Below are 20,146 nucleotides of genomic sequence, written 5' to 3' on the forward strand. Positions count from 1 at the left end.
TTCAGCTGGAGGAGGGTAGACAAGAGCTTCAGTGTGTTGAATCAGGTTGTTTACAGTCATAAGTGACATTGTGCCTGTCAAATACTATATGTGTGTCTCTAGAAGTTTCTGGAAGCCAATTCACTTTGTACAAGGTCTGATTATAGATATTATGCCCTGGGTGGCGGTTGTTGTTGCCATATTTTATGCTGTGTCAGCCTAGGCTAGACGATGTGCTTCTTAGGCCATAAGGACAGAGATGATTTCACTCTCCGAGGACCTTCCATCTTCATTAAAACTTAATGGGGAAGAGAAATGGGTGGAAGCATGTGTTTTGCTACATCCTTATACCCACTGCATGCAGGGCTTCACTCCTGGACCTCTCCTGACAGTCACTTCTTCAGCTCCTGAACACTGCTTTCCTTGCCTTGCCTGCCCAAAGCCGTCCAAGAATGCAACACTAATATTACAAACATCACAAAAGATCCAAAGCAGCATAAATTACCTCAAAGACACAGTCTAAGAAAGAAGAAAGTAACTCCCTACAGCTATTCTGATTGACCTTTGACAGTCATGTTATGAGGTTCAGCGAGCACTCAGGGATTTGTGCAATTACACCATCTCAGTGTTAAAACTATTGACAACAGCAGAGCTTATTCATAAACTCATCCTCTCTTAGAGAATGGAAAGGGATATTTTTCCAGGTGAACAGCAGAAAGATATATTCAGATTTGGGTTTAAGTGTTGTGGTTTAACCCTACCTGGAAGCTAAACACCACACCACTGCTCACTCATTCCTAACTGGTGGGTGGAGTAGTGAATTGGAAGGGTAGAGTGAGAAAACACATAGATGGAGCTAAGTTTAGTAGGTAAAGCAAAAGTGCATGCAAGCAAAGCAAAACAAGGAATTCATTCACTGTTTCCCATCCACAAGGAAGTATTCAGCCGTCTCCTGGAAAGTAAGGCTCCATCACATATAATGATTACTTGGGAAGACAAACACCATCACTCCAAATGTCCATTACCTTCTTCTTCCCCCAGCTTTATATACTGAGTGTGGTGTCATATGGTGTGGAATATCCCTTTAGTCAGTTGGGGTCTGTTGTCCTGGCTGAAGAAAATTAACTCTATCCCAGCCAAACCCAGCACCTTAATAATTGAGAAAATTCCTGGGAAGAGAAGCTAAAAAGTGTCATGTCTGTGACATGAGTGTCAGAGTCAACTCTGGGGACTAAACTGTTAGAGGGGATTTGGAAAAGCACTATGCTTTGCAAATCTGCCCTTTCATCTCACGGCTTCAAAAAATCTTTCATATTAATCAAGTTAATCCTGCCAAAAGGAGGACTCTGTCTATCCACTTTACATGCAGGGAAACAGAGGTAACTGTATGGGAAGCAAGAAAATGCTAAGTATTCTCCCTTCTTGTGATTTGTGTGTTCTCCCTTTCTCTTGTGATTTGTATGTGCTGGTAAACAATAACACTAGTGTGACATAAAAGGGAGTTTTGTTCATCTGAGAGAAGGTTAAGAGGCAACACAGAGATCAAACAGTGAAGTTCAAGAGGTGAAAAGACACAGCTCTGCTAAGGGAATGGCTGGAGCTGATTCTTCATTAACTGGAGCCTTGGAGAGGCTCTTGTGGAAAGAGGTGACCTGGTCTGACCGGAGGCTGTAGGGGTTGATGCATGAAGATGATTTATGTGAAATGAACTGCTCTCTCTTTATGAAGAAGGTCAGGCTGGTTGATACGAGGATTTTATCTGCGTTAAAAATCTTGGAAAAATGTATCTCTAGTTGGTCATCCAGAAATGAAGGTGTTGTCATCGCTAATCACTTCTGAAGGCCTCAGCAAAGGCACTTCTCCATCAGCAAGGCAGTGGTAGAGCTGGGAATAGAGTACAAGAGAGACGTTGCTCTCACCACCCCCTGCATTCATTGAAGGTGGGTGATTGTTATCCGAAGTGTCTATGATTTTATTTTTCTAGAGCTGAACAGTAATCAGAAACAATTTGGTTTTGGTAGCAGTGCCGCTCCCCATGCACAAGAAATCATGGTGAGGAGTCCAGCAGCTCCAACAGCTCACTGTGAAATTCAGGGCAAGGAATGGATGCCTGGTCATGGCTTCAGCTGGCTGTTAGCCTGCCAGAAGGTTTGACTGAATCCACAGCCCAGTTCCTAATGCTCTTCCCTGAGGAATCTAAAGGTCCTCCCTACAATGTGTTGGGTCTGTCCTGAAAAGAGTGAAGGCTCAGCCTGGGATGCAGGACTGGAAGTTGTTTGTGAGTCTGGAAGTTCTGTGTCTGTGACCACTTTTGCAGTAGATCACATTAGCTGTGTGACCCCTTCCTCCCATCCCATAAACACTTTGCACTTTGATGATGTCAGATTACAAGGAGATACTCCAGTTTCTGGATGTCAAATGCCAGAGAGATTGTGCAGTCTCCATCCTTGGACGTATTTAAAAACCAACTGGACACAATCCTGGGCCAACTGGTGTAGCTGATCCTGCTTTGAGCAGATGGGTTTTGTCTAGATGGTCTCATCAACTATTCTGTGATGTTGGCTCATTTCTCCAGCTTGTCCAGGTCCCTCTGAACGGCAGCACAATCCTTTGGTGTATCAGCCACTCCTCCCAGTTTGATGCCATCAGCAGGCTTGCTGAGGATACAGTCTGCCCCATCACTGAGATCATTAAAGAAGATATTAAACAGGATTGGACCCAGTATTGGCCTTTGACCAGCATTGGCTAGTCTTATCATCTTCAGGTGACCTTCCCCGTATTGCCTGTTCCTAGAGGTGCTCTGTCCTTCCTCATAGGCTCTCCCAGTGTCTCACTTCATCTTTCCTGCTTTGGATTAGAGATATTCCCTTGTCTTGTCCAACACGAATGAAATGTCTTTTTGCAGCAGCTTTGCACAGATTTGAAGGCTCAAGTTTTCCCATCAATCTTCCCTTCTGTAGGCAAAGCAATCCCATTTACTCAGTCTTTCCTAGCAGGTCATGTTTTGTTGACCTGTTGTCATTCTCCAAGTCTCTCTAGACTCTCTTCACTACCTGGTAAAACCTGATTCCCTATAGCTGAGGACTCTGCAGTGTGGGGTCAAGCAAAAGGTTTATTTCACCTGTCTAGAAGATTGTAATCCTACTTATACATCCCACGATGATGTCTTCCACTTTCACAGTTGCATTCATGCTCAGCTGGCAGTCTACAGCATCCCTCCATCCTTCGCTGCAGCACTGGACAGTTGTTCCCCATCCCCCATTCATGCAATTCTTTGCTGCTTTTAAATTCTGGTCCCTACAGTTGACCTGAATTATGTCGCATCTTATTTTCTTTGTCAAACATCACTTCTGGTATGTTACAATTGCTCTGAATGCTGAAACTGTCATCTATCCTCCCTGTTTGGTTTCGTGTGTGGGTTTAATGAGGCTAATCCCTTTTTCATCACCCAGCTCACTGTTCAAAATACAAATAGGGAGAGCAGAGCTTGATGGGCCTTTCAGGGTTTCTTCTTCGGTTATGTCAACAGTCCGCTGGGAGCATTTTTCTAAGTAAAAATATCACCTGCACCTACAATCCATTTCTTCTGCCATGCAAGTAAACTTCTAATAGGATAAAGATATGATAACTGCTGCTTTTCTGCTAACTCCACTGCCTGCTAACTTGTTGCGTAAAGGAGTTAGTATTGGTTTGATATAACCAGATGCATGCTGGCTGTACTCTGTCTTTTACCATCAGATTCTTAGTTTCCAGGTGATGGAAATAAAGCTGATGGGAGTGCAATTTTCTTACTCTTTGTTTCTCCACTCATTCAGTAAATAGGTATAGTAAGGGTTCTCCAGTCTGCCAAGGAGGACATGAATGACTCCTAAGCTGCTTCGGGCATCATAAAAGGAAAATCACAGAATCACAGAACCTCTGAGGTGGGATAGAACCTCTGGAGGTCATCTTGTCCAATCATCCTGCTCAGAGCAGGGTCAATTAGAGCAGGCTACTCAGGCCCACATTCAGCCAAGACTTGAATGTCTCCAAAGATGGGAAGTCAACAACTTCTCTGCACAGCCTGTGCTAGTGTTTCACCGAATATACAAAGCAGGCGGTAGCTGCATGTCATTAAAAGACAAATTCATGCCTCTGGCAGGGTAGGTGTCCTTTTTATCTGGCTTAGGTGTGGTTGATCCTTCATTTGTGTTTAGGAGATGAGGATAAAGCTGCAATATTTTTTTTTTTTTCTTATTATTCTTTTTTTATTTTATTTTTTCTGTATCCAGGGTGTTAGGCAATGCTTGTTCCAATTTGTGCAAAGTGCCTTCACAGCAAATTGGACAAGTTTCCCTGAGGAGCAGTAGACAAAAGACTTGGGAGGTGCCATGGGGAGGGAAATGCTTTTATTGCCAATCAAATTAAAGGCATTTAGATCTGCTCTTAAATTTCCCTGTAAATATATTACTGCAGGGTAGGAGTGTGGTTCCGGAGCTGTGTGATTAGGGATTTTTTCAATGGCTTGGTAGGGTGGGGTGGGAAGTGGTTGTTGCTAAAAATGTTGTTTAAACTAAACCAAAATATTTTGTTTTCAGTTCTTTCTTTTTTTCTCCCGCACAGGGAAAAAAAGTTTTGAAATGGAAGCATGTTTTGAAAATGGCAAATCAATATGAAACATTTGGAATGTTCTAAAAGCCTCTCTTCTCTCCCCCTTTCATACCACTCTGTTGGAGAAAAAATAGATGCATTCAGTGTTTGCCAAAGGAGCATTTGCCCAGTTGTAATCAAGTCATCTTACAGCATGATGTAGACTTTCACTCCACATTTGTTGTATGTGGCCTTGGGGAAGTCGTGGTCATAAATGCTTCCACTTGCTTATCTCTAAAAAGGAAGGATGTGTCAGCATCAATCTCTGTACACAAACAGTTTTCAAGCTGTTTGATTGTCCCACTTCCCTGCTTATAGTGGTCTTAATCTGTAGCCAAGCTGGGAGGTAAGATAAATAAAATAACTCCTTACCCCTCCCCAGAAGTTTTCTTTCAACTGTCTTCTGTGTCCCCTTATTTTCCCAAGTAGAAGTATTGCTGGATCTTGTGTTGCATTTTGCAATGGAGGTAGTGTTATTGTGGTAGTTGTGGGCTAAACTGAGAGAGAGGGAAGATCTGTTCCACCACAGACTTCCTAAGTAAGTCTTCATTTGTTTCTTGTAGTGTTTAGTGATCGTGATGAACTTCCATTACTTCTATGATGCTTATAATTTTACATGCCTGACATATTATGCAGTCATAGAATCATAGAATGCTTTGAGTTGGAAGGCACCTTAAAGATCATCCATTTTGACCCTCCTGCCATGGGCAGGGACACCTCCCGCTGGATCAGGTTGCTCAGAGCCTCATCTGACTGGGTCTTAAACACCACAAGGGACAGGACTTCCACAACTTCTCTGGGAAACCTGTTCCAGTGCTTCACAACCCTCGCAGTAAAAAATTCCTTCCTATTAGCTAAGTTAAATCTACTCTCTTTCAACTTAAAGATTGATGTGATTGATTGTGGTGTCATTGAGTGCCTTGGAAGCCTTTGGGTTGCAGGTGGCTTCTTTTAACTTCCCCTCTTGGTTATTTCATTTTCTATCTCCTCAATGCAAACACAGATACACACACTCATTCTCTCTCTGGCTGCTTGGGCTACTGCAGGTGTGCTAGCATAGGTTTGGACCGAAAGTTGTTTTCCTAAAGCAAAGGATTTATGGCCTAGGGGTACCTGCAGCCTCAGATTATGTGTGTATGTGGTACACTGAGGCTGGGTGAAGAAGCTGTGCTCTGGACTTTCTCCACTTTTAATGGATTTAACTCCCATCCCTTGCTCCCTTAAGACAGTTGTACTTTCATCTTCTTTTATGTGTCTGGCCCAATTAAGGAAGAATGGTGAGTGATTACCTTTAGTCTTAGAATTTCCCTGTCTGGCAAACCTCAGCAGTAGTTTTTTGCTTGGTTTTGATACTATGAAAGAAAAAAAGGAGAATGAAGTACAAAATGTGTCTGAGATCATTAGGCTGTTCCAGTACAGTCCAGAACTGGGAATTTCGGGAGCTTTGCTCTTCATGGATGACAAAACAAAGGAATAGTTGCAAGTACACCTCTCCTTTACTGCAAAAGTGACTTCAGCCCTCTGCTGAGGCATCTATCAGTGCATACATCAAGATGTCATAGAATTATAGAATGGTTTAGGTTAGAAGTGACCTTGAAGATCATCCAGTTCCAATCCCTCTGCCATGGGCAGGGACACCACATCATTATGTATCAAGAAGCACTTACAAACTTGAGGCCATTCCCAACTTTTTTGCACATCAGAGGGAAAGAGTTTGGTCCAGGACATGGGCAGTTTGAGTATCCAAACCCAGAACGAAGCATTGCACCTCATGTCATTAAGCGTTACACTGTGACATCTTTCTCAGCACTGGAAACACATGGAACTGTTGGAGCAGTCTAGAGAAGGCCAGAGATGTGATCAGAGGCCTAGAGCACCTCTCCTATTAGGAAAGGCTGGAGAAAAGAAGGCTGTGGCGCGACCTTATTTTGGTCCTTTGATACTTAAAGGGGGCTTATAAGAAAGAAGGGAACATTATGTACTGAAAGTGGGGTAATCCCCATTTTCAGTACATGATGGGGGATGATGTGATTGAAAGCAGCCCTGCAGAGAAGGACTTGGGGGTGCTGGTCAATGAGAAGCTCTACATGAGCCGTCAATGTGCGCTCACAGCCCAGAAGGCCAACTGTATCCTGGTCTGCATCAAAAGATGCATGGCCAGTAGGTCGAGGGGAGTGATTCTGCCCCTCTATTCCTCTCTTGTGAGATCTCATCTGGAATACTGTGTCCAATTCTGGCATCCTCAGTGTAAGAAGGATATGGAGCCGCTGGAACGGGTCCAGAGGAGGGCTATGAAGATGATCGGAGGCCTGGAGCACCTTCCATACAAGGACAGACTGAGAGAGTGGGGCTTGTTCAGTCTAGAGAAGAGATATCTTACAGCGACCTTACAGTACCTGAAAGGGGCCTACAGGAGAGCTGGAGAGGGGCTATTCATAAAGGCTTGTGGGGACAGAATGAGGGGGAACAGGTATAAACTGCAGAGGGGCAGATTTAGAGTAGACATTAAGAAGAATCTCTTCACCATGAGAGTGGTGAGACGCTGGAAGAGGTTGCCAGGGGAGGTTGTGGATGCCCCATCACTGGAGGTGTTCAAGGCCAGGTTGGATGGGCATTGGGCAGCCTTTTCTAGTGGGATGTCCCTACCCATGGCAGGGGGGGTGGAACTAGATGATCTTTAACGTCCCTTCCAACTCTAACTATTCTATGATTCTATGACTTTTTAGCAGGCCCTGTAGCAACAGGACAAGGGGTAATGGTTTTAAACTAAAAGAGGGGAGATTTAGACTAGACATAAGGAAGAGACTTCTTACTATGAGGGCAGGTGAAACACTGAAACAGGTTGCCTAGAGAGGTGGGAGATGCCTCATCCCCGGAAATATTCAAGGTCAGGTTGGATGGGTCTCTTAGCAACCTGATCTGGTTGAAGATGTCCTTGCTAACTGCAGCGGGGTTGGACTGGATGGGCTTCAAAAGTTTCTTCCAATCTCTGATTCTGTTATACTGATTGCACATGCTTGTTGGAGGTAGTTTGTGGTCCCAGATTTTTTTGGTTGTCCTTCAGTTAACAAGTGAATTCTAGCAGACAGAACAACTCCCTGCATCAAGGTCAAGTGATATTCCTAATCATCTCACATCAATCGGTTCTCTCTTACTGGACTTTCCCATGCTGCTATACTGCAACATCCCTGCATTGCTCCTTGATGAAGTCTACCTAGTAGGCAGTGTTGTCTTCTACATTTTCTGGGGATAGTAAATCACTATCATCAGCCTCTAGATTTTCCCCTTTTGTTTTTTTTTTGTTTGTTTGTTTTGTTTTGTTTTTTGTAGCCTTGGTGTAAGAGAGCAGCAGCTGGGTTTCGTCCTGTATCATGCCCCAACTGATGCAGCACTTTTATCTCTTCTCTTTCTTTGTCGTCATCATCTCCATGCCTTACAGTTAATGATTTTGAATATCAAAGTTCTGGGGCCTTGTGGAAATTCTGGAAGGTATCTGAGGGCTGTAGGCAAACAACACCTGTGGATGAGGAAGTGGAAAAGACGAGTAGTCTTTCTCTAACAGCGCTGCACTGATTTCATTCTGCTGCAGCAACCTTAGGCCTTGCAGCTTTCTTTTCTGTTTTGGTTTTTTTTTTTTTTCTTGTTTTTTTGGTTTTTTTTAAGAAACAGCAAAGAAAAATAACTCTGGCTCCAATATTTATACTAGAGGCCCAGAAGCTTATAATATAGCAGTAAACTGTCTCTTTTGAGAGCTCATCAAGACTGCAGTATGATGGATAGACTCCTAGCCAGCTGTGTAATGGTAATGTTCCAGAAGACAGCATTACCTTTTTTTGATTGAGTGCCTGGTCTTTGCCTACCAGCTCAGGATCTCAAAGCACTTTGTGAACGGCGAGGAAGTAAAAGTCTTGCCATGGCTGAAACAGATAAATGGTTGCCCTATATTACTGAAGAAAATCAGGCACAGAGAGGTCAAATGAGTTGTTTACCCCTGAGATCAACCATAGTCCAGGAAACCAGGATTTTTGTTCTTTTATTCTTCACAGGTGGGCATCCTGAAGTTTGGAGTTAGTCCTGTATTTTTTCATTTTCCTCTTTTTCCTCCCTTTTTTCTTAAAATACTGGGGTTTAACTGACTTTTAACAGTGTTGTATCTGTCTTCTTCTCTTTTCTTAGGTTTGAAATATAATCCTGCATCAATTGCTACCTAGAAAATGTCTTATGGATCCATTGATGGGAGTGGATTTGGGAGCAGGAATCCATTTGGAGGCCCTTCGAGACAAGGCTATCAGCCTCTTGGTAAAGTATTGATCCCTTGCTGTAATTTATTCTACTTGAATCTCTGGGGACTGAAGTTTTACTTGCTCATGTTCAGTGTGGCTGATGTATAAATATCACACTCTCTCTAGAGATCATTTCTGATAGTGATTTGCAAAGGCAAAACCCAAAATTTGTTGGGTTTGATTTGTATGAATCACCACATCTTAACGTGCTCTGGACTTTAACCTGCAAAGTGGGAGACCAGCGCTGATGAAGATTTTGGAGATATTTTGGGATACTATGAGAAGAAATGTGGAATATTCACTAGACCTGCTTGTGTCTTTCCTCATCCCCATAGCATCTTTTAAAGACGTTTCCCTAAATTGTTGCTGATTGTATGTACACTGATGATAGGATTAGATAAGAAGATGTGCAAAGCACAACAGGCTCTTCTTCCACACAGGATATCTTAAGAGCTGTGGAAGCTGCTTGAATGTGCTTGAATGTGGAGCTCGCTCAAGAAATGCTTGCTGAAACCATAAACAATACCTTGCAAATGACTGTAGATTCTATTTTTGTGGCATGTTTTTAAGCAAAGATCAGATGTGCTTTCCTTACCTGTTCCCCCTTGCCTCAAAGGATTCTAGAAATGCTAAAGTAGAAAGAGAAAAGCATCCAGGTGTCAACCTGTGTATCTGAAATGGTCCCAAATGTGCAAGTCAAAGCTGCATTTCATAAAAGAGCTGTCATAACTGTCATATAGTGCAGCTAATTATTATAACCTCCTGCTTTTGTGTGTTGAAGACGTTGACTCTACTGTGTCACCTTCTTGACACAAGGAAGTTGTAGGAGGCATCCTTTGCCAGAAGAACTCTAGGTAGCACAGCAATTTTCCCTGTTGATGTGGGGCTAGCCTGTGCATGGAGGTGGACGGTAGGTCTCATTCTGCTCACTTCTGAGCTACTGTTAAAGTGATGACCCACTTGCCAATGGGCAGATAAGACTACATCTCCAGCTACCCAGATGTGCACTAGATCCTGATCCAGATGGGTAATTGCTGTAGGACTGGAACTGGATTAATCTAGTCTGGCTTTCAGCATGGTTTACCAATTGGAGCATGTTCTTGCATTCAGTTTTGGTCTTGGGTCTAGCTTGCACTGCAGGGTGAGGCTGCAGTGGCTACGGCGTAGACATAACTGGGAGCTCAGACACCTGCAGAATAATCAGGAAAGAAGATTTTGGAAGTGGCAAAGGGCTACATTACCGATCGCTTTGTACTGAGGAAGAACACCACCTCTCTCTTCAGTTGCCCTCCATTGACTGGGTTGTTCATTAAGGCAGCCTGCCTTGGTTTTTAGGTTTTGAGAGTTGATAATGGTCTTCAGGAAACATTTCTTTCTTTTGCAAATAGCTGTTCCTCCTAGCTGGAAATATAAAAGAAGCAGAGAGGTTTCTCTTGGTTTTCTGTTTTCTTGCAAGTTTGGATAAAATTATGATTTTTTTGTTTGAGCAGGAGGATGATATTGAAGTGTGAGTTGTCTTTTCAGTTGTAAATAGTTATTTTTTAGGCTTTTTACAAGGCAAAATTAAAGGCATAAAAGCAAGGAAGAATATGATACTTGGGCGCAATGAAAGAACCATAAGAAAAAGAATTGAAACATGGACTAGACAAATGGAGGGTCTCAGTGCATTGTAGTTTAGGTTAGTTAAGAGTTAGTGAAGAGCTATTGTACTATATGAAAGGATGAGTATTTTTAATGCAAATGCACAGAATAGTTCAAGACACTTGCAATCTCTAAATATTTAAAGAGATACTTCATTGTGCCCAGCTTGGCCGTTGTTTGTCAGTTACTGATGTGAGGCTGAAGCCATCCTCAGCAGATAGCAAAAAGCGGTTGATCTAGAAACATCAACTTCCTTCAGGCAGCCACGGTCTGTCAGCTACCTGTCCAGAGCCTGTCAGCATGTTGGCTTAAGTCTTGGAGTTGACTGCTGGCTTCCTCTCCATGCATTCACACATCATCTCCAGTGGCATTGTGATAGACACATCTCCAAGGTTCTCCTGGTTTGTTTGTTTTTTTTTTTTTTTCAACAAGACAAAACTGTTTGTGGACATGCGAAGTACTCAGTTATCACAGAATCACAGAACTATTAATGTTGGAAAAGTTCTTTAATCATCCAGTCCAAACCTTAACCTAACACCGCCAAGTCCACCATTAAGCCATGTGCCTAAGCACCACATCTACACATCTTTTAAATACCTCCAGGGATGGTGACTCCACCACTTCCCTGGCCAGCATTTTCCAGTGACTGACAATCCTTTCAATTAAGCAGTATTTCCTAATCTCCAGTCTAAGCCTCTCTTGGCGCAACTTGAGGCCATTTCCTGTCATCCTATCACTTATTACGTGGGAGAAGAGACCAGAACCCGCCTTGCTACGACCTCCTTTCAGGTAGTTGTAGAGAGTGATAAGGTCTCTCCTCAGCCTCTTTTTCTCCAAACTGCTCCAGTTCCCTCAGCAGCTCTCCATAAGACTTAACCCTCCAGGTCCTTCACCAGCTTCATTGCCCTTCTCTGGACATACTCCAGCACCTCAATGTCTTCCTTGTAGTGAGGAGCCCAAACCTGAGCAGAATTCTAAGTGCAGCCTCACCAGTGCTGAGTGCAGGGGGACGATCCTTTCCCTGGTCCTGCTGGCCACACTCTATCTGATACAAGCCAGGATGCTATTGGCCTTCTTGGCCACCTCGACACGCTACTGGCTCAAATTCAGCTGGCTATCAACATCCTTGGGTAGTTTTCCACCACGCAACTTCCCAGCCACACTTCCCCAAGCCTCTAGCATTGCATGAGGTTGTTATGACCCAAGTGTAGGACCTGACACTGAGCCATGTTGATCCCCGTCCCATTGGCCCATCGATCCAGCCTCTCCAGATCCCTCTGCAGAGCCTTCCTGCTCTCAAGCAGATCAACACTTCTGCCCAATTTGGTGTCATGTGCACCCTCTGACTCATGGTTCACTTGATCCCTTTCTCCAGATCATGTATAAAGGTATTTAATCGAAACAGCTCCAACACTGAGCCCTGGGCAACTCCACTTGTGACTGGCTGTCAACTGGATTTAATTCCATTTGCCACAACTCCTTGGGCTCAGCCACCCAGCCAATTTTTTACCTAGTGAAGAGGACAGTTGTCCAAGCCGTGAGCAGCCAGGTGCCTTGGATAAGCATCCCTATGGAAAGGATCACAAAGGAAGTAACCTGATTGCTTTGGCCAAGGGCAGCTTGGAAAAATGACTCTCCTTTCTGCGTGTCTTGATCAGAGATGTTACATCTGAACCTGCATAGCTTCCTATACCTCTTTGCCATGGGAGACTGAGAAATACACACTGAGTGTCTTTTGTTGTAGTATCCCCAAATATTGTCATTAATGAAGTGTCGGTAGAGAGTAATGCAACACTAATCGTCTGCCCCCTGCTTCTGAAAGATGAATCGTAGAATAGTTTGGGTTGGAAGGGACCTTAAAGATCATCTGGTTCCAGACGATCTTGCGTTGGGCAGGGACACATACTGCTAGATCAGGCTGCGCAAGGCCCCATACAACCTAGCCTTGAACACCTCCAGGGATGAGGCATCCACAACTTCCCTTGGCAACCTGTTCCAGTACCTCATCACGCTCATGGGGAAGAAATTCCTCCTTATGTCTAGTCTAAATCTGCCCCTCTTCAATTTATGGCCATTTTCCCTAGTCCTGTCATTACATGCCTTTGTAAAAAGTCACTCTCCAGCTTTCTTTTAAGTCCCTTTCAGGTACTGGAGGAGTACTGTTCAACTTTGGTGTGTGGTCCAGCAGTAATATTCAGGCATTCAAAGGAGAAGTCTGAGATCCTGCAACAATAAAAGTGGTGGGGCTGACACTGTTTAATAGCCTTTCAGTAATAAATTGTATGGAAGTCATGTACAAAGAACAAGCACGTTTTGGCAGCCCCAGCTTGCCCAAGGAGCTGGAGGCTTGTCACAGCAAGTGGTCTTACAGTGGGATGGAGTAAAAAAGAACCACTGGGGACCTAATGTTTTAAATCTTTAATTTCATGAAGGAGAACAAATAAAATAGGGCTCAGGTTTGTGTTTTGTTTGTTTTTTAATAAAAGGTGATGCTAAGAAGACTTCATCCTCTGTCCTAATTCATGTCTATCTGTCTTGGCTGATTTTCCTCCATGCTTCATCTGAACGCAGTTCCCAGGCTGGGAAAGATAAAGTACTTGAAGGTGCTTCCATTGGCCCCAGACTTATAGCCCATCATCACACTACGCTGTGGCTGCCCTTGCTGACCAGCTTAGTTAGAGACATCCACAGGCTCTGTTTGCAGTTTTGGGAAGAATCCTGGAGGCAATATTTTGGGGAATTCAGTTTGCCCAGGACTCATGGATGTCAGACAGCTCTGATTCAGACTCTGCTTTTGGTGGTGTTGCTGGGTATACAGCAAGTATACTTTTTAAAATCATTATTATCATTCTTTTTCTATCTGAAGTTGTTGGGAGCAAAAATGGTCAGCAAAACTCAAATATTCTGTATCCTGAACTAGTCAGCACCATACAGTGTGTCACAAGGAAAGCCACCAGGATTACTTGGAATGTGGTGGGTTTTGGGATTGCTGGTGTCGTCCCACAGCCACTGAAGAACAGCGAGGAGTGTCAGGTGGAGTTCTAAGCCATGCTCCTGATCTGCAGTTGTGAGTTCTGACTTCCTCTAGCAGCATCTGCATCTACTCCTTGTTCTGCTCCCAGAAATCCATGTAAAAGCAAGTGTCCCCGTTTCCTTGTAGGACCTTCTCTGGACTTCATCTGTGCATTGATGTTGCATGTAGAATGTGGAAAGTAGGTAGCAGAAACTTGTTGGGATATTTTGTTTTTATTTTTTAACCTTAGAAATCAAAAAGATTGAAATCACTTCAAAAGATTTTCTTTTTAAATAATGTGACATGTCTGAAATAAATGGAGACCAAATACTGTGCAGCAGTAGGAACTAAGCCCTGGATTCTTATGATTTTAGTGTGTGCACTCTCTTCCATGTTCAGCCTATCTACTAAAGAGCATTTTTTTAATGGGGAAAATGAATAAAACCTTCTGTACACAGGGAGGCATAGAGGTCAGGGAATTGAAGCTGCTTGAATCAAAATGCCACAAACCAGGAAATTTTTAACATTGCTTTTATTAACCTTACTGTGCCCTGGACATTAAATGCTAGATTTGAAAGGGTGGGGGTAATTTCATATTCCAGAGGTGTAAGATTTCTAGGTATGCTCATGGGACTGTTGCGTCAGTGTTTAATTTTACTGTGACTTCATCTAGACCATTTTTCCTTCAGCTGCTCATGAAGGTATCATGTGGGATACTGGCCAGAGTTGTACTCAAGATATATTGCATGTGCACCTTTCTTCTTGTCTGCTAGGTTGGTTATCTTGTCACAGAACACAATTAGATTGGTCCATGCAAGTTGTTCTTGGCAGTGTTTGCTAAATATATATCATCTAAATATCATTTTGATACTTAGCACTTGGTATATGATTTGTTCGTAGATTTTTCCAGGAATCGGGTCTATAATTTTCTCTGCTTTCCCCTCTTTACTACCTACCTGATACTGTGCTAAACTAACCAGCTCTTGTTGGAAAGACCTTTGTAAGTGCTGGCAGCGCTGACTTTATTTTGTCTTAGCAGCTGGGCCACCCTTCTGCCCTCTTCATACCTAGTTTGCTCTTTCTTAGCAGTTTTGGAAAGTAGTTTGTTCTTAAAAAAAAAAATATCATAGAACTGTAGAATGATTTGAATCGAGTGAGACCTTAAAGCCCTTACAGTTTCAACACCACTGCCATGGGAAGAGACACCTTCCACTGAACCAGGTTGCTCAAGTCCTCATCCAACCTGGCCTTGAGCGCCTCTAGGGATGGGACATCCATGACTTCTTTGGGAAACCTCTGCCAGTGCCTCACCACCCTCACAGGAAAACATTTCTTTGTGACTTCCTCTTGACTCATTCTAACATGTCCATGTCCTTCCTGAACTCCAGAGCTGAACGCAGTACTCCAGGTAAGATCTCATGAGAGCAGAGTAGAGAGACAGTCACCTCCCTTAAGGTTTATTGTTGCCTCCAAGCTGTCAAAAAATCATGGGGTTCATTGTTGCCTCCAGGCTGGCGAAGTTGTAGAACTTGTGAGCTGCATGAGAGGGAGTTGTTCACACTGGTCGTGACCTCTTTGGTGGGATGGGGATAACAGGACCTCTGCTAGAGACTCAAGTCTAATGGGTAAAAGCGGGGTAGATATTCTGTAGACAAAACTCACTCAAAAGCTTCTGTACAAACCACAACTGTAGCCCGATCATCACGTGGTCTCATTGCAGCTTCAGGCCTGGTGTCAAACCAAGGGAAGGAATCTACTGCCAGCTTTGCATCTTGGTGCTGCAAAGTGCTGAAGTACATAACAGAGTCTTAAGTACCCAAGGAGTCCTCCTGAGGTTAATTAACATTGAGCAGGTGGTTAATCCTTTTGGTGTATTGAGACCTAAGTATTGCTTTGGTTTTGCATTAACTTCTCGAATTAATTCCAGTGTTGCAATGCTGTTAAAGGGACATTGAAACCCTTTGTCGTGGCAGCATTGTCCAGAGGTTTTGGAAGCTGGTCTAGATCTGATCACGGCAATTGTTCCTCACCAGATCAATTGGAGATCCGACCATGCACTTAAGTGTCCTTAGTATAGAGTGTTAAAAAAAGTTACAAGCAGTGAAGCAAAGCAAGAACAAAATCTTTGAATCTTTTTGGGAGAGTCTTGGGTCCTGATATATTTTCTTGAATTTATGGAGATACAAAAGTAGAGAAGTTAGGTGTTGTATTACATAATTTATTAGCTAGCCTGAAATAAAGTGCTGGTCAAAGCTTTAATGGAAATAGTAAAAAAAAATAATAATAATATGATTTTTTTCCTCCAGACAACCTCAAAAAGGGTTTTGTGGCATCCACAGAGGAACTGTTTCATATTGTTTCTTTGCTATTGTGCACGACTTCCAAATACTATAAATTTATTTCCTTAGTCCAGTTTCACTAAATTTAGAGGATATTCTCTGGTTTAAACCCAGTTCTTAGAGATCTTAGCAATGATTTAATGAATTAATAAACCCAAACATAAGAAAACATATTAAAGAATAATGAACAATATGTTTTATAGCAAATGGTATTGCCAGGGGAATTAACTTTCATACACGAATTAACTTTGAAACTGTTTGTTTTGAAAACCTCTGCCCTATCCCTTCTGGCAATTTTAACATTATAATAAATGTTTTGCTATAATCTCAGTATTTCAGGGAAGTGAAATAGTTATGCATTTATTTATATAACTAGTAAAACCAGAACACACCATTGGAATAAATAAGTGTTTTAATGAAATATATGAGGGTGAGCTGACAACATCCTAGAGCTTAAAAAAAAAAAAACAACAAAAAAAAATACCCAAAAACCCAAAACAATAAAAAGGCTCTTGGGTGAAGATAACCTTTTTTTTTTCTTTACCAATTTTATTTGCTAATATTGGTCATTCAAAGCAATTTTACTGTAAACATGCAAAATTGGTGGTCCCAATCTTTAACAGAAAATCAGAAAGCAAAGATGCTGGCCTCTCTTTAGGCATCATTCAGCTGGAAATGCATTTAAGCATCTCTTCCTCTCAGAATAGCTTGCCCCATTTTCCAGTTGATTACGGTCAAATTAGAAGTAGTTTAAGAAGATCCCCTCCCCTCTGTCTGCTTGTCATAGAGGTAGAGTTACCTTGGTAGGAGAAGCAGAGCAGAATGAACGTGCTGGTGGTTCCTTTAGTTTCCCAGTGGGTGCCTGGCCATGCACCCCAGAGATGAAGTTGTCCTGCTGGGATGTCTTTCCAGGTGGATGTATTTTTCCCTGAAGGAGAAGAGACTGTTCCATTCTTTAATTTGAGCTCCTGAAATCAGTGCAGCTTTTTGCTTCAGGCTGCTCTGGCAGCTGGCTGATCTTTGGCAGAGTCAGTAAGCAAAGGTTTTTCCTTGTCTCAGATGGAAACCAAAGTTTTATTAAAAAAATAAAACACAGCCATCGCCTTACACAGTTTGTGTCAGTTCTTATTTGAGCTACTTAGACCTGGGCAAGATATCAGTACTTCCGAGAGCTCTTCAGTACTGTTGGTTCAATCCAGTTCTTTGCGAGCTTTCTCAGTTGTCAAGAGCACTTCTCTGGTTAGGAAATCCGAGAGGTCTTTGCTTTAGTGCCATTGCCCGGCAAGTCAGCTGTATCATGAAATACCTGCAAGTGCTGTGAGCCTTCCTTAACATTTTCCCTACCTTTGCCCTTCCATTCTGTGCTTTGCTACTTGGCAATATCAGATGCTTGGACCAGGAGCCTTTTTTCCTACACTTGTGACTACGAATAACTCTACCTGAAGCAGAACACGCAGTTGGAATTGACTTGCAGGCAACAGTAGGAATATTCCAATAAACTTTTACATCTGTCCATGCTTGCTGGATGGAAATCCATGGGAAATAGGCTGAGGTTGGAGGTTTTTTTTACTGCAGCAGTTTGCTTTTCTGTCAGAGCTGTCTCTCACTGTGTATGGCAGTGCTCACCAATGTCTTGCCATGCTGTGCAGATGTGTTAGCAGGGAGGTTATGATCTAAAATCAGTGGAAGATCGGGTCAGAGCTTATTCCCAGATTCACTCTCAACATGCCATGTCTGGGGCTGCTAAGATCTCTGATCACCTCAGTTCACTTCATTAAGTTGTCTTACCAGGAAAAAAGACAGAGACAGACCCAAACAGGCTGAATGCTCCATCTAGCAGGTTTCCCAGGGTCCTGCAACTCTTTTCCCATGATATGAAGGGGAGAGCCCCTAGATTTCACTGGAAAAGGGTGGTATCCCAGAGTAGGCTGTCATTGTTGGCACAGGTTTATCCCCTTCATGTTGTATTCCCCTCTTTGGAAAGTGCTGGCAGCTTTTACTGCCCTTATGCTCTTTTTTTTTATGAGTAAGTATACACTAGGAAGGCCAGTGAGGTCAAAACTAAATCCAGTGCTAGACTGGACTGCAAAGATGTTGATGTGCAGTGAGCGACCAAGTGCATGCAGAGACCAAGTCTCTGCCATTGCTATAGTAAGCCCAGTGAACTTCGGAATGGACATTACTGGGGCATTGGAAAGAGGGTTGGAATAGTGTCTGGCACGATTCTGCTTTGTCCCAAGCGTTCATGTGCCCAAGCATACATGTGTACTCAGCATTGGTGAGGCCACACCTCAAATCCTGTGTTCAGTTTTGGGCCCCTCACTACAAGAAGGACGTTGAGGTGCTGGAGTGCATCTAGAGAAGGGCAACAAAGCTGATGAGGAGGTTGGAGAACAAGCCTTATGAGAGACAGCTGAGGGAACTGGAGTTGTTTAGCCTGGAGAAGAGGAGGCTGAGGGGAGACCTTATTACTGTCTACAACTCCCTGAAAGGAGGTTGTGGCAAGGTGGGTGTTGGTCTCCTCTACCAAGTGACAGATGATAGGACAAGAGGGAATAGCCTCAAGTTGCACCAGGGGAGGTTCAGATTAGCTCTCAGGAAAAATTTCTTCACTGAAAGGAATATCAGGCACTGCCAGCGGCTGCCCACGGAGGTGGCTGTCACCATCCCTTCAGGTATTTAAAATATGAGACAAGGTACTCAGGGATATGATTTAGAAGTGGACAGGTCGGGTTGGATTTGGTGATCTCAAGTTCTTTTCTAACCTAGTGATTCTATGATTCTATGATTCAGACACAGGCAGGGCTCAGGTTGTTAGTGCAGCTGAGACTGTGCTGCAACATCTGATCATTGGCTGCAAAACAAACTTTATATTAACTTTATTGTTTCACAGATTGGGTTTTTTGTTGTTGTTGCAGAATTTCTGCTTGAGGTTTTGATGTACAGGTGAACAAATCCCAAGAATCCGAAACTCGGTTTAAAGTTTAGAAAGGAAAAACTTGAGCTGTGCTGCCTGTGCTGTTGTAACGTGGATATCACTGGGTGTGATGCAGCTTGGTGTATTTGCCAGGCTGGGATATATTTACCTCGGGTGTTACGGGCAAAAGAATAAATATATATAAACCAACTAAACCTCTATGCATGAATGCAGCTCATGGCCCAGCAAGTCATTGATCTTTTAGAGAGCACATATATGTCCAGGCCATGCTTCATCACTCTTGCTCCTGCCTGCAGATCTCAGAGCCTCTAAGAAGGGGGGATTTTTCTCCTTGTTTGCTGGCCAGCCCTGGAGAAGCCCTCAGCAATGCTTGGGAATATTTGGCTGAGGCACCTACTCACGTAAAAAACTAGTGGCATGCTTTTTTACCTGTCTGTAAGACAGAGCTAGGGTGTGCATTTTATAATGGATAACCACAAATTTTTAAACCTATGTGGTACCTAATAACTAAACTATTGTAAAATTTCTCATGCTGAGATTAATTCCTGTTTGACAAATACATTGCTATTTCTTTCCAGAAAGCATGTCCAAAATACTGAGTCTAGAAGCTGCACACCACTGACTTTCAGTACTGAGTGAGGAACAGGGTTTTTTTTGACATGGCAGTAAAATCCTTTTAACTTTTAAGATTCTAGACTTGAAAGTGTTGAACTTCCAGGTCTTGATCCCCTCTGCCACTGCTCTGTAGTGTGGCCTTGTGCAAATCTTTTAACTTCCCATTTTCTTGCCCTCCTGCTGCCTTGTATTATCTAATTAATTAAATACTTAAGGATGTGGAAAACATCTTTCTTAATCAATTAAAAAAAACAGAATTTGGTATCCTTTATGTATGTGTGCTTTTTCCTTTTTCTCTTTGAAGACACGAATGGAATTTTATAGTATTTGTTCCAGCCAGCAAAATGGAAATTGAGATTTATATAGATACTGAAATACTGCACTGCACAATCCAATTCTGAAACCTAACTATATGGATGTATTGATATGCAGAAAGTATACAAAGCCTCACATGAACAGTAGACACGGCCAGCCCAAAAAAATATGTTATGCAAGCAGAATTTGAGTTGATAAAGCTTTTTGCCGTGCTCTCGGTCCAGGAATATAATCTCTAACTCTCTTCTTCCAGGTTGATGTTTGCTTAGCGATAGACACTGGCAGCTAGAAGTGGGCAGGGATTAAAGATCAAGAGTGAGGAAGGACTCGACAGATGTAAGTAGGTAGATTGGGGATTAGGGTGAATTAGTGTGGCTGGAAAGTGTTTAGGAGC

At 42.8% G+C, this 20,146-nt stretch overlaps 1 protein-coding gene across 7 annotated transcripts in view; it reads left to right on the plus strand.

Moving 5' to 3' along the window:
- Positions 1 to 20,146, plus strand: part of TSNARE1 (t-SNARE domain containing 1) — a 520,265-nt gene that overhangs the window by 112,419 nt on the left and 387,700 nt on the right. For all 7 annotated transcript variants that reach the window (XM_054057786.1, XM_054057779.1, XM_054057785.1 and 4 more), the window contains one exon: positions 8,785 to 8,907. In XM_054057786.1, coding sequence (XP_053913761.1) covers positions 8,823 to 8,907 — 85 coding nt within the window. In that variant the 5' untranslated portion in view covers positions 8,785 to 8,822. The remainder of the gene's footprint in view (positions 1 to 8,784; positions 8,908 to 20,146) is intronic.

This window comes from Cuculus canorus, chromosome 2 (assembly GCF_017976375.1).
Source record: "Cuculus canorus isolate bCucCan1 chromosome 2, bCucCan1.pri, whole genome shotgun sequence".
Lineage (NCBI taxonomy): Eukaryota > Metazoa > Chordata > Aves > Cuculiformes > Cuculidae > Cuculus > Cuculus canorus.